Raw genomic sequence first — 13,863 nt, 5'->3', positions numbered from 1 at the left:
TATCTATATTTGTCTCTGTATCTATTTGTGTGTATGTGCATGTATTTTATATATACTTATATAAAACAGATATCTATGGATTATAGATATATCTATATAGATATTTATATAGCTCTAGTATATATTCTATAATATTCTATATATAATATTATGTAGATATAGACATGGATATAGATATATGTAAAACGAGCATGAGTTCATACTGATATCTCCAATCTGAATCCAGCACCACAGGGTTTCTCCTAGCCTTCCAGCCCACACCATGATAACCAACCCCTGCTTTCTCTGACAGTGAGAAACCTACCTCACTATAATTTATTTACTTACTGTTCAACACTAGTATATAGGTTAAGTAGCTTCAGAATCATTAACCTGTAACAAATTTACCAACTATAATCTGTACGTATGATTCCTTTTGTCTTTAGCCTTACAGTACCCAGTCAAAACATTGTTTCCCCAAATTACTGATTTTAGCTCCTTCCCCCCCACCACCGCCTTTTCCATACATATTCATAATACATTTAGATTCATATATTACGCTTTACATTCTATCCTAGGATTGAATGACTCTTTAAAAATTTGTATATAATTAATTTCCATCTGTGTAGAGTTCTATAGATTTTGACAGAGTCACGTATTCACCACCGTGAGATCACACAAAACAGTTCCATCACCCTGAAAATTCCCATGTGCTATCCCTTTGCAGTCAACTACTCCTTGTTCTCTAAGCATTCCCCCTGCAACCACTGATCTGTTTTGTGTCTCTACCACAGTGCCTCTTCCAGAATGTCATGTAAATAGAATCACACAAAATGTAGCCACTTGAGTCTAGCTTCTTTCACTTAACAAAGTGCATTTAATATTTATTTATATTGTTGCATGAATCAATATTTCATTAATTTTTATTGTTACATAGTATTCCACTGCTTGGATGTACTACAGTTAATCTGTTCACCTACTGAAGAACATCTTGGTTGTTTCCAGTTTGGGTTGATTATGAATAAAACTGCTATAAACATTTGGGAACAGGTTTTTGTGTGGACATAATTTTTTATTCACCAGGGTCAATACGTAGGGGAGAGATTGCTGGTGGTGTCACATGGCAAGTCTATGCTTAATGTGATAAGGAGTAGCCAAACTGTTGATATGTCCTTAAGTCTCTTATAGTTTAGAGGTTCCTTCCCCATCTCCTTTTTTTCCCCCTTTTCTTTTCTTGGGATGTTTTGTGGAAGCAACCAGATGCTGAGGCCACTAAAACCAGCTCCCAAAAAAGCACCAAACCCCTGCGCACTTCCCTCGTCTGGAGTTTCCAGGAGGTACATGAGATGCCACTCCTCTGCAGCCTTCTTCCCGACACTTAGAAAGTCTCCAGGGGGTGCACCAAGGCATCACAGAACTGCTCCAGGCAGAGCCCAAATTCACCTGGAAGGCTACCCAGTGTGCCCTCCCCAGGTGTCTTAGAGGTCAGAGACCCAGCCAGAGAAGGAGACTCAAAAGTTCTGGGGCAGCTGCTGCTGCACCAGAGCTCCAGGCTGCCCCGAGACCATCTCAGATTGTCTATGGAGCAGGACAGAGCCAAGGAGAGAGGAGAGGGGAGCTGCAACGTCAGGAATGTGTGTGCCTTTCCCCTCCCTTAAGTACACTTTTGCAGGTGACCTTCCACCCAAAGCAGCCCAGACTAGATCTATGAGAAGGGGGCAGGGAGCTGTCTTAGAGTCTGGAGTGGGAAGGAATGACCCTTAATTGACAGATGACTCTAGTTCTCAAACTTTCTTGTGCCGGAGAATCACCTAAGGCAGTGGTTCCCAACCTTTTTGGCACCAGGGACCAGTTTCATGGAAGATAATTTTTCTATGGCTGGGGGCAGAGGTGGGTGGTTCAGGCAGTGAGCAAGTGATGGGGAGCAATGGGGAGCGGCAGGTGAAGCTTCGCTCGCTCGCCCGCCCGCCCACTGCTCACCTCCTGCTGTGTGGCCTGGTTCCTAATGGGACATGAACTGGTAGCGGTCCACGGCCTGGGGGTTGGGGACCCCTGACCTAAGGTGCTGTTTAAAATGCAGAAACCTATGCCTGCCCCCAGAGAATACAATTGAGTAGGTCAGGGGTTGCCTAGAAATCTGTATTAAAAACAAAAACAAACAATAAAATAAAATAAAACCAAAAAACCTCCCTAATGACTCAAATGCAAGTTATCTTCAGACCACACTTTGAGAAACCGTGGCCAAGGAAGTCTCTTCTGGCACCGACCGAAGATCCAGCCTCCTTCTCTTCCCTCTCCCAACTCCAGCCTCAGGGAGCTGGATGTCTGTAGGAACCTGGGAAGAGACAATGACCTTGGGAGTTGACCCGCCCACCTCAGGATTCTAATGGGAAGAGGGATTAGGCGTGTGAAGTATGGGCCCACAGGGCAGAACAATGAGCTGGCAGAGCAGTCACAGGGAAGCAGATGGAAGCTCTACCCAAGGAAGAGCTGTGAGGCAAATCTACTGTATCAATCCCAGCTTAAACCCTACCATCTAGTGGGAAAGCGCCCATTATCCTTGGATAACTAAGCTTCCTAGTGTGGCTACAAGGCCCCTCAGAACCCAGCCCCTGCTTCCCTCTCTGGTCCCCACTTCCAGAACTTCACCAGTCCCACGAGCGTGCCAAGCCCTCCATCTGCTGGCCCTCCCTGTTTGCCTCTCTCCTCCAAGACATGGCCCATCTGGTGGCTCTGCCTGGCCTGCCCTTCCCCTACTCTCAGCCCAGTCAGTTCCCAGTCATGCTTCAGATCCCAGTCTAGAAGTCAGCCCTGAAGTTCCCTCTGACCCCCACAGCTGGATGGAGTGCCCCTGTGTTCTGCTCCTTCCCCATATTAAAATTGTTTACTCCCCCCACCCAAGACCTGACATACTATCTGTACAAGAAACATTTACTGAGTTGAATTGTTGAGTTATAATGTGTGTTTATTTACTGTCACCCCATGAGGCTATGAGGTCCTCCAGGACGCATTGGCTGGCACTTAGTAGCTGCTCAATAAATGCCTGGCAATGAATGAGTGGCAGTGCTATGGCAGAGAGTGTAACAGTCTGCCCTGGGAGGCAGCGCGTCCCCATCACTATAGCTTTTCATTCACAGAGGCTGACTCGCCTCCTGTCAGAGATCTTGGAGGGGGAGCTGAAGGGTGCTGGCCAGGACACGTGTGCCCTGGGTCCCTCCTGCTGTGGGTGATGACTCTAGTCCTGCTGGAGGGTACCTTTGAGAAGCAGCCATGGCCCGGTGAGCCAATCACCTGATATCAGTCTGGTTCGCAGCAGTTTGTGTTCAGGAAGATAAAGGAGATTCATTGCAAAGCAGCAGTGACAAGACCAGGGGTCATCCTCGTTCTCCTGTCCTCCATTCCAGAGCCAGCTTCTGTCACACCCACAGCTGAACACATGGGCACTTGCCAGGCCTGTCTAGACGCACTGGACATACCAGCCTTGAGAGGAGGCAAGTCTCCCGAGTACTAACACCCGGAATACCTTTGGGGTATGGCCCCCTGCAGCTGGGCCAGTGGTCCTCAGTGCCTCCTGTATGCCAGGCTCTCCCCAACCCACTGGGGACTTGGCCCCCTAGGCTGTCAAGACATGGGGCAAACCAGGTTTCCAGGCTGGGCCTGTCAGTGGTGATATGTGGGTATACCTGTGGGAAAGGCTGGAGCTCAGGCCATGTCAGGGCAACTGGGGAGCTGCTTGGCTTCCTGCAGTCTACCTCTGAAACATAGATCTTTCCAGAATGTCTTCACAGACCCCAAAGTTTGGAGAATCCAGAGTGTGGATGGACCCATGCCAGCCCTCCCTCATCTCCTACCCTGCTCCAGGGAGATAAGCTTCAGGGGCCTGACCTCCATGGGTTAGGATATCTGGGGGTGGGCTGGGGGCAGGAGCCCAGAAGTGCAGCGTTCAACCTGCTATTGATTAGCTGTGTGACATACGGCAAGCCCCCTTCCCTCTCTGAGCCATAGACTCCTCCTTTGTAAATGAGGGAGAGGGACTAGACTGGTGTTTCCTGACCTTGGCTATGAATCAGAATCATCTCGGTGGTAGCAAGAGAAAGTAACTTGAAAATACACAGATTTTCCCAAAGCTACTAAAGGAAACTGAATCCCCAGGGAGGAGAGGTCTACAAACCCTGGCTCCCGACCTCACCCCAGTTAGGGAGACTCTGCGACCCTTCAAACCCTCCCCACCCCCTTGCACTGACACTCTTTGGGATGCAATGTTCCCAGCCACATCCCATCCCTTCCCAGGTTCTAAGCCTCCTCTGGCCAGGGCTAGAGTAAGCTGCCCCATCTCTCTCTCCAAAGAGTTTTGGAGCCTGAAACACTAGTCAGCGAGCAGTTTATTACCCATCAACCTGGCCCCAGCCTCCCAGCACCGTGGGCTGTACACAATCTAGACACGGCCTTCACTCCCGGCAGTCCTCCAGTCCTCGCTCCCAGTACCCCCCAGGGTCCACCCCCATCCCAGGCCTCCACATTCCCCCGCCCCCAGCCCTCCAAGGCAGCACCAGGCCCCGGGGGCCACACCTCAGCTAGGGGAGGGAAGGGAGGGCAGGGGAGAGCAGGCAAGAAACTGGGAAAGAGGAACCATATTGGCCCCCAAGCCTCTGGAACCGCCATCCCAGGATGAAGGGAAAGTGGGCAGGGCAGGGGGGAGCGGGGGCCAGGCGATGGTTCAGGCGGGAGGCTCTTCTCCAGGAGGTGCAGGGAAGCCACTCAGGTCTCGGCCAATGATCTCACTCACTGTAAAGGAGGGGCAGTTGAGAGACTGGGCAAGGGGCAGGTCGCCTCCTTTTCCAGAGACCCCCAATCCATTGCAGGCAGGCCTCCGTCTAGGATGCCTCCAGGCTCCTCCTGCACTGGCTTCTCTACCACTGGGCCTCAGTTTCCCCACTATGTCCTGACCCCTGCTCTCAATCAAATCTTGCTGAACTCCATCCATGTGGGTTCTCAGGCCCCCTTCCTGCTGGCTTGGCCTGCAGCGTCAGGGCAGTCGCTGTCAGCAGGGCCGGAGGTGGGTGTAGCCAGTGGGAGGAAAGAGAGGCGAAATAGGAAGGCCCCTCATCACCAATCCAGACCACGGTCACCAGGTTTAGGGGGAGAAGCTTAGGCAAGGGAAAACGTGCTCGGCTGGGACACCAGCAAGCCACTGCCCCTCTCTGAAATTCACTGCCTGGATCTGCAAATTGAGGGAGCCAGATTGAATGATCTTGCAAGTACTTCTAGCCCTGAGATTCAGTGATCTGGGGCCAAGGGCCGAGGCAGCAGAAAGGTTAGGCAGGTACTCCGTGCCCCCTTCAGAATTCAACTGGATTCAACTGGCCACACGCACCAAGCACTGGCCTCCTTAGGCCCTCCAGCTGGCCCTGAGGGACCACGGAGGCCCAACCTCTGGGAGGCCAAGCTCCAGCCCTCAGCAAACATGCAGAGCAATCTCTTGCACACACTCACACTCGCAGCCCCTGGTCCCACACCCACCTTCCTCCAGCGTGATACCCTGGATAGGGACACTGTCTCGGAAGCTGCCGCCGTAGCCACCCCTGGACTTCTCCTGCTCCGGAGCCCCCTCCCCAGGGCCATAGCTTGGCCCTACCTCACTGTATCCCTCGGCAGGTGGGGGGTGAACACTGCTCTGGGGAGCGAAGGGGCCTTCAAGTGGTGGGGATGAAGGTAGTGGAGGCCGGAAGGGGGCTGGAGGAGGGAACGGCAGCCCCAGCGGAAAGGGGGAGCCCCGTCCTCCATAGGGGTCACTAGGGAAGGGCCGGGGTAGGAATGAGACTGGAGGTGGGCGGGCGCAACCTGTGGTACCCCCAGTCTCAGGGAACATCCGCGGGCCAGGTCTGTAGGATGGCGGGGGCCCCGTCTGGGGGTACAGAGGGGGCGTGCCATAGCTGAAGCCTTCTGACAGGTAAGGAGTTTCATAAGCAGGGTCTTCATGGGGATAGGAGGGGTAGGGGGGCCTGGGTGGTGAGAAGTCCATGTCAGAGCCAAAGTGGGGGCCCGATGCTGAAGGGAAGCCCCGGAGAGATGCGTCCGGTAGAGGCTCCTCCTTGAAGATCACTGGACGGATGGGAAGGAGGACACGCTGGTGAGAGGGCTGGCAGTCTCCCTGCCGCGCACCCACCAGCCCTAGGTCTCTTCTATCCCTAGGTCTCATCCCTCCCTTGACCCCTCACTGCACCCCTGTGCCCCTGCATCAGTCCCCACGTCCGCATCCCCCCACCATGGGCTGTTCCGGAGCGCACCAGGCAGGAACTTGAAACTCTGGGTAGGACTGCGCTTCCTCCGCCCGTTGGAGACGTAAAAGTAGACCTGGACTGGCCGGGACACCCGCTTGTTGCTGTACTCGGGGATGGTCAGGGTCAGCGTCACCTGGGGAAGAGCAGAGGATGAGGCAGGGGGCCCTCAGGGATCTAGGCTCAGCCCAGCCCTTCCAAGTACCCTAACACCACCTCCTGGCTTTTTCCATTTACAAAGGAGCAAAGTTCATTCCCTAGAGGTGTCCCTGCTTCCAGAGTGGCCAGGTTGCTTCCTCTAGAAAAGAACAGGTAGCTGCTGGAGTCCACTCCCAAGCTCAAGGGAGCTGGCTGAGAATCTCCTGACTTCTCCCACCCCACTCCCACCCACAGGGGGGACCCTAGTAACACGGGTACCTCATTGCTCTGCAACCGGTTCACTGTGGCCTCCTCCTCCCATTGCAGCTTTCCATCTGTGCAGGAAGAACAGGGAGCTCCAGCCCAGCCGCACGGCCCCTACCCCTTGCCCCATGCCCAGGCCTCTGCCATTTCCCCTCCTGCTGGAGCCAAGGCCAGACTCAGAAGGTCCTGACAAGGCCTAGCTCACAGAGGAGCCCGCTGCATGTTTACTCAACCCAATAGGACAGGCAGGGTTTAAAACAGTCTCCAAGATCTAGAGCCACAAGCTGAGGCCAAGAGAAATGGCAGGGCCAGTCCAGGGACCAGAAACAACTCTGGAACCCTCTCATGCACCTCTAAACATCCCCTCCCATGACAGAGCTGGAAAGAAGTTCAAGGGTAGGAAAGGGTCTCAGCTTGAAGGGAGGCTATGAGGCCCCAAGTCTCATGACCCAGAACCTCTGACTCTGCTCTGATATGGTCCTAGGGCGCTAAACTTGAGGAAAGGGCTGGGGCTTTGGGTGGGCAGGGTTGGGGAGAGCAGAGGCCTCAGGTTGGTGAGTATACCTGGGCCCCTCAGTCTTCCCTTCTCCACCCTGGCCGCTCTATTCTGGGGCACCTCACAGCCTCCTGTAATCACAGCTGTGCTGCCAGTCCCATAACTCAGGAGGGGCTCAGGGTCCACCTGTGAGGGTACAAGTCACCTCTTTCCTTCTCATCTTCCCCAGCCACATGGGGGTAAATTAGCTCAAAGCTGACTCCTCAATAAAAGAATGTGTATTTCTTACATTTATTTGCCATCCTGAGCGTTTCAGATGCCCAGAGTACGCACGGGAAGGAGACAGTACAACAGGACGGGCAGTCTATCTGCCCCATTTTACAGATAAGGAAATTGAGGCTCAACTTGCTAGTTTAGAGACAGTGCCAGAAATCATTCACCCTCCCGTTCCAAGCTCTTCCTGCCTGCCCTCCCCGCCTCCCCATAGATACTCACCAGGGCCCCTCTCGATGAACACCACCTTGGAGTCAGGCAGGAAGTTGGAGCCAGTCAGCACTAGTTCCTCCCCTCCCGTCACGGAGCAGGCACTGGGGCTGTAGGCCTCCACCTGGGGCAGCTCCTGAGCTGAGCGCTGGGCTGCAGAGCAGTGCAGAAAAGGCCTGGCTGGCTGGTATGGAGAGGACAGCCTCCTGTGCCCCAACCCTCCCTAGAATAACTGTCACAGGGCCCTGGAGGAGCCCTCCTCAGAAGCAGACACACAAGAAAAACAATGGTCTCTCTGGGGTCACACAGACCATGTAAGGAACCACTCCTGGGCAGAAAGACAGAGATGAACAGGGTAGGCCTAAGAGCTATGCAAACAAATACATGGGGGATACCCAGGGGCAGATGGAGCAGGGGTAAAGTAGAACACTTCCCCCAGCCCATCCATGATAGAAATAAGGGCTGGGTCCTTCACAGGTGTCCCCAGGACCAGCAGGGCACCGCACATTCTGCAGAGGAGATGGGCAGACAGACACACAGACAAGAAGTTAGCCAGAGACAGAGAGATGCTACAGGGCTTCTTTGCTCACAGCACTCGATGGGCACCGATGCTGTCTGCACCGAGATGACCTTCCCGCTGCCTTGGGGCACGTGTACCCTGAATACCAGCCGCACGCGTGTGTTCTTGCGCCCGATGTCCGTCTCACCCTTCCGCAGCTCAATGTCTGAATTCCGAAGCTTCAGGATTCCGGCACAGTCAATGCTGAAGCCAAGAACGGAAGGCAAGCCCTCCCAGCTGATGCCAGAATCACCCTCCATCCAAAGCCCTAAATGACCTTCTCTGGGAGACTATGGGGGGGCTATCGGAACCCAGAGGTGGCCTCTCCAGAGTACTCCCCAGCCCCAAAGTCCCCTTCTAGATGGCGAGAACGCCTGACACCTCCTAGGGATGATGTCTAACTCTTCTGGGGAGAGGAAGAGTGGACCTAGCTTAGACCCCATGGAAAAGGCTAGTCCTCAAGCCCGCAGAATGAAGGGAAGTGGAGTTGGAACCTACTTGGCTGCCATGTTGTTCTCAGGGAGCAGGGTCATCTCCAACACCTTGGTACCACTGACTACAGCTTCGTAGCTGGCCGTGGCCACCATCTTGCCCGTGATACGGTGCACCTGATAGAAAGCGTGAGGTCGCAGGTTCCTCTCATCTGCGGTGCCGATGAACATCTGTAGGGTCAGTGGCTTCTCACTGTAGCCTAGGAGCTGGCAGAGGGAGACAAAGGCCACCCAGTTGAAATCCCCACTGTCTCATCCTTCATCCGTCCCTAAGTTTTCAGTCCACCCCTGGAGAGGAGTGAAAGATAAAGGATATCCTGGAAGGGATTTCCAGGGGGAGATTGGGCACTAGTTTCTCCACCAGTTGTGGTGAAAACGTGGCCTGGAGTTCAGTGTTATTCTTGGAATGAGGCCCAAACTGGGCTGGGCAAAGGGGAAAATCTTCCAAGGGAGACTGGCCCAACTCAACAGAGACAACCTAACTCCCAGTGAACTTTGGCCTCAGCCTGACCCCTCCCCCACATCTGGCAGGCCACCATTTTCCAGAGTAGACATAAGGCTGGTGTCCCATGGGATGAGTGGAGCCGGGGTGGAGGGACAGAGGAGTAGAAAGTACATCCGGGTCCTTGAAGTGCACCCTTCCTCCCCTAACACCAGTCCCTCCCCCAGGCCGCCTGCAGGGTCATTGCTGAGAGGGAGTGTGGGAAAGGGCAGTGCCATGGGTCTGCACAGCTGGAGCCCATCTGCAGGGATCTGGGACTGGAGAGGAGAGAGGCTACCAGGCCTGGCTTCTGCCCCTTACCTTGACAATGGGGTGACCACCAGGGGCAGCTTTGACAGCTCCCCGGCTGCCCTCTGTCTCATAGTGGGCCCGGTGGTGGGCTCTGGGCTGCACCTCGATCCTCAGCTCCAGCTGTTCATACTGGCTGGGCAGAGGCCAGTCCAGCGGGGGGAGGGCAGAGGTCCTGGACAGAGACAGAGAGAAGAGCACTGATCACCCGCAGCCTCACATCCCAATCAGGGCAGCCCTGGGTCCCAGCTCCCCAGGATGTGAAGGAGGAAGCGGCAGTGGGTATGGGAGAAAGAAAATTACAGCCGAAGTAAAACAGTCCACAAGTCCAGAAGCAGGGGAGATGGGGGACAGACCCCTCAGAGCCCCTTGAGTTGAGGGTATGTAAATGGGCACCAGGACTGAGACTCCCTTCTTCCCAGCTCTGAACACAGGGTCTGGATACAGAGGAACCCCAAGCCCAGTTTAACCCCCAAGCCTGGATAGGAAGAGTCAAGTAAAGAAGCACAACTTCAGGGACTTCCCTGGTGGTCCAGTGGTTAGGACTCTGCCCTTCCACTGCAGGGGTCATGGGTTTGATCCCTGATCGGGGAACTAAGATCCCACATTTAAAAAAAAAAGAAGCACAACTTCAGACCAGAAAAGGTCTCAGAAATTAACCCCTTTGTTAATTTGTTAAGCCCAAATAAAGAAACTGAGGGTGGAACGTAGAGGGCTAAGCAAGCCAGCAACTGACAGAGCCGGGACTGAGCACATCCGTTCCCAGGCCAGCGCCCTTTCCACTAGCTGGGGCTGGACAGGTGGGTTCCAGAAAGCTGGGGGTTACGGATCTGCAACTTTCCTGTAGTGAGTGCCCAGACACCCTAGGCCAGGGAGTCTCAACCGGTAATTGCCCCCAGGTGATACTTGGCAATGTCTGGAAACAACTAAGGGAAACTTTTCTGGATGGAGCCAGCTTGATCTGACATCAAAGTTTTAGGATTATTGAAATGGACAAGGTTCTTTGAGGGTGGAAGGTGTAGAAGAACAGCAAGAACTGCTTGGTTTAATATGAATCCTTTGACTTGCAAATACATGCTACTTTATTCAAATCTAGCAGGTATATTTTAAGCCACAAGTCAGGCCCTAGAAATTGAGTTAGAGAAGGGAGACTTCCTGCTGCCCATTGTAGGGCTGAAATCCAGCCCATGTTCCAGCACCGAGCTGGGGGTGGAGGACACCCTAGAGGAATTCCTCCTTTACCCACGTGGTCCTTCTGGGGCTGGAGGGGCTTTTTCTAATTGATCCACAGGGAGTGACTGTTCTTTTGCAAATCATCTGTCCAAAGGGGGTGCGTTTTTTAAATTCTCCCTAAAACTGAGTAGTTTACCAGCAGCCAAGCTGGTAGCAGATTCTCTTTTGAAATGCCAAGGACACAGAACTAGGACCTTTCTTCAAACCCATCCCTTGGCCCTCCTGCTCCCTGGGTGAGATGACTGGAGACAGCAGTGGTGTCAGACACAACCCTCACCTGAAGATGGGGCTGTGTCCCCCAGTCCGGGCCTTGGACCAAGCCAGTGGGGAAGGCACCGCCAGGTAGTCCATGCCGGCAACCTCCTTCCGAGGACCCCCGGGAGGAGCCCCAGCCTCCTCTACTCCCGAAGGCAGCTTCCCATTGCACGGGGCAGGCTCCTCAGACCGAGGCAGGGCCACCGCCTGCTCGCTGGAAGTCCTCCGGGTCTTCTGAGGGATGCTCTCGGCTGGTGGGGCCCCCGTGTAGTCAAAGGGGCCAGGGGAGCCCGGGTCCCGGACCAGAGGCAATGGGGGTGCTGGAGGTGGCTCAGGCCCCTCCTCCCCTAGGCTGCCTCGGCGGGACAGAGCTGGGGAAGCCGAAGATGGGGTTCCTGAGCTGGAATAGCGCCGCTTGCCACATGGAGAGGCAGGTCGTGGGGAAGCTGGGGTGGGCCCAGGAGCGCTGAGGAGTAGCCAGCTATCCTCTGGACCCCGGCCTCCAGGGCTCGGACCATACAGGCTCCAGGGGTCATCGGGGGTCCACGGCCTAGGGGAGGCCCGGGGTGAGGGCAGTGGGGAGCCTAGGCCAAAGCGGGAGGCCGCCTCATTTAGCTCAGACTCCACCTCGTCACAGGCTGCATACAAGGCTGCCTCGTCAGAGGCATCTGAGAAGAAGCTCCAGGAAGACAGGCTGCTGCTGCCAGGGCTCGGGCTGAAGAAGGGACCCCCGCCCTGGCCCCCTGCCTCTCGGTAGCCTCCAAAGCCTTCTGGTGGGGGGTAATCCCTGGGGGATCCTTCCCCCCAGGCATCTGGGTTGTCCTCCAGCGCAGCTGGCGGGTCAGGACTGGGAGAGATAGAGGTGATGCGGATGCTGGGACACTCAAGAACACGGCCTCCCCCAGCCCCCCCGGAGCCCCCTCCCGGCCCCCCCAGCCTCACTGACCGGGCTGGTTGGCTCTCCCAAGTGCCAGGTGAGGGGGCCGGGCGGGGTGGTGGGGAGTGCATGCCAGGCCGAGGGGGTGGGGGCCGGGGAATGCCAATAGGGGCAGCACCATAGGGAGGGGGCTCCCCCAGGCCCAGACGGCAGCATGGTGGGGTGTCCTCTGAGTCCAGTTCTGTCAAAATGGGAAGGGAAGGAGACAGAGAGAGGGACGTCACAGGAGATGGGGAGAGAGAGAAGCAGGTGAGATGTCTAGGTTCCTTGAGCGGGCAGCCTCCCAAGTCTGGTATGCTGCCCCCTCCTCAGTAAAGAGAGGTCTCTGAGATGCCCTTCAGAGCCACAAAGACAAAAGCAAAGTTGGCCTTGGGAAGGTGGAGGAGATGGATGGAGCCAGACGTGTCAGGTCTTTTCCTACGCAGAGAACATCACACTCTGAGCTCCTGGCCCTGGGACCTGGGGTACCAGACGGGGCGGGTCTCAAGGTAAGGGAGGCGGGTCGAGAGGGGCTGGAGCTGGGCCTGGAGGCGTGTTTAAGGAAGCATTGGGCTGAGCTGGGGGCGACTCACACATGAACCCAATTAGCAGCGGTTCCCAAACCCCCAAACGGCGCTGGCAGGAGCCCCAGTTGCCATCGCAACGGTGGCCAGGGGAAGGGGGGCTCCAGGGCTGTGATGACAAGGGAAGGTGGCTCCTCCCTCACTCCCCCCAATCTGGGGGTGGGGGTGCAGCGGAGGGGTGCCGCGCGCCGGCCAGGCGAGGGAGGGGTGGCGCGGGCTGCCCGGATTCCGTGCGAGCGGCGGCCGCCGCCCCCGGCTCAATCCCCGCCATCTGCCTCTCATTGCGGCCAGACGGGGGAGGGGGAGGGGCGCCCCGGCTGGGCCTGAGAGCGCCCCCAGCCCCTGGCGTCCCGTCTGCGGGCCCAGGGCTCGGTCCCCAAGGGGCAAGCTCCGGAGCCCAATCTCCCCTTTCCCTGGCAGCGCCCGGGGCTCTCGGGACCGCTGTTCCCGCCCGCCCCGCATCCCAGTGACAACCCAGCCGAGAGGCGGCGCGCAGCCAACGGCACCCCCCACCCCCACCCCAGTCACGACCTAAAAAGGAGAAAGTGGCGCCGGGTCCCCAGCCTCACCTCCGCAGACCCCCGAGCCCCGCACCTCCCCTCAACCGCTGAGCCCCTCATCTCTCACCCCAGGCTCTCTGCCCGAAAGTCCCCAGACTCAGGATCCCTGCGCCCTTCCCTCACGGACCCCAAGACCCCTCCCCAGCCCCGCACTGACCTTCCCCCGACCCCCCCGCGCCCAGCGGGGGGGCCTCCTTTTCCTCCCCGAACACCAGCTTAAATTCCAGCTCCTCATCCTCGCAGCTTGCTGCCCCCATGGATCCGGCCAGAGCCCCCAGGTCCCGGTCTGGGTGGGAGGGGGGATCTCAGGAGGCTGCAGTATCTTGACCCGTGGCTCCCGCCCTCCCTTCTCTGAGACGCCCCCTCCTCCGCCGCCGCCGCCTCCCTCCGGACGCCCCCTCGTTATTATAGAAACTTTTCCAAACTTTTTTCCCCAAACTTCTTCAAAGTGCCCCCCCAGCCTGTCTCTGATTGGCTGCCCGGGATGCTCCAGCCCCTCCTCCAGGGATGAGATGGGAAAACCACGCGCCCCTTGTCCCCCCCCGTCCCTCCCTCCCTCCCTCCCTCTCTCTCTCTCTCTCTCCTCTCTCCAGTCCCTCCCCCTCAAAAAAAAAAAAAAAGAACAAAACTGAATTGGAAAACGGTCTCTCAAGCGTGGTAGGACCATAATGATGCCTATTGGCCCTCAGTTGTGACAATCATTTCCCCGCAGGGAGCACTACCACCACAATCCCCAACTTAGTCTAAGTTCAGGGGCTCCGGGTCCGAGCGCCTTAAAGGGGCCACATCCTGGGCCCACAGTGTAGAGGGCCCGGGGAAAACACTTTCTGAAGAATT

The 13,863-nt window shown here is 56.2% G+C and overlaps 1 protein-coding gene across 2 annotated transcripts; it reads right to left on the bottom strand.

Moving 5' to 3' along the window:
* Positions 1 to 880: 880 nt before the first annotated feature.
* On the bottom strand, positions 881 to 13,312 carry NFATC4 (nuclear factor of activated T cells 4). Of its 2 annotated transcripts, none has more exons than XM_022553619.2 (10): positions 13,184 to 13,312; positions 10,989 to 12,084; positions 9,491 to 9,653; positions 8,696 to 8,895; positions 8,229 to 8,401; positions 7,651 to 7,791; positions 6,675 to 6,730; positions 6,267 to 6,393; positions 5,500 to 6,081; positions 881 to 4,764 (listed from the first exon to the last, which is right to left on the bottom strand). In XM_022553619.2, exons 1-10 carry the CDS (start codon positions 13,281 to 13,283, stop codon positions 4,697 to 4,699), a joined length of 2,706 nt encoding a protein of 901 aa, XP_022409327.1. In that variant the 5' UTR covers positions 13,284 to 13,312; the 3' UTR covers positions 881 to 4,696. The 2 variants fall into 2 exon arrangements, with proteins under 2 accessions (XP_022409327.1, XP_089763652.1); XM_089907526.1 differs by having other exon boundaries at positions 5,821 to 6,081.
* Positions 13,313 to 13,863: the final 551 nt, after the last annotated feature.

The sequence above is a fragment of the Delphinapterus leucas genome, chromosome 2 (assembly GCF_059928025.1).
Source record: "Delphinapterus leucas isolate spDelLeu-1000000601 "Yukka" chromosome 2, BTC_Dleu_Yukka2, whole genome shotgun sequence".
NCBI lineage: Eukaryota > Metazoa > Chordata > Mammalia > Artiodactyla > Monodontidae > Delphinapterus > Delphinapterus leucas.
This window is presented reverse-complemented; position numbering and strand designations above follow the sequence as displayed.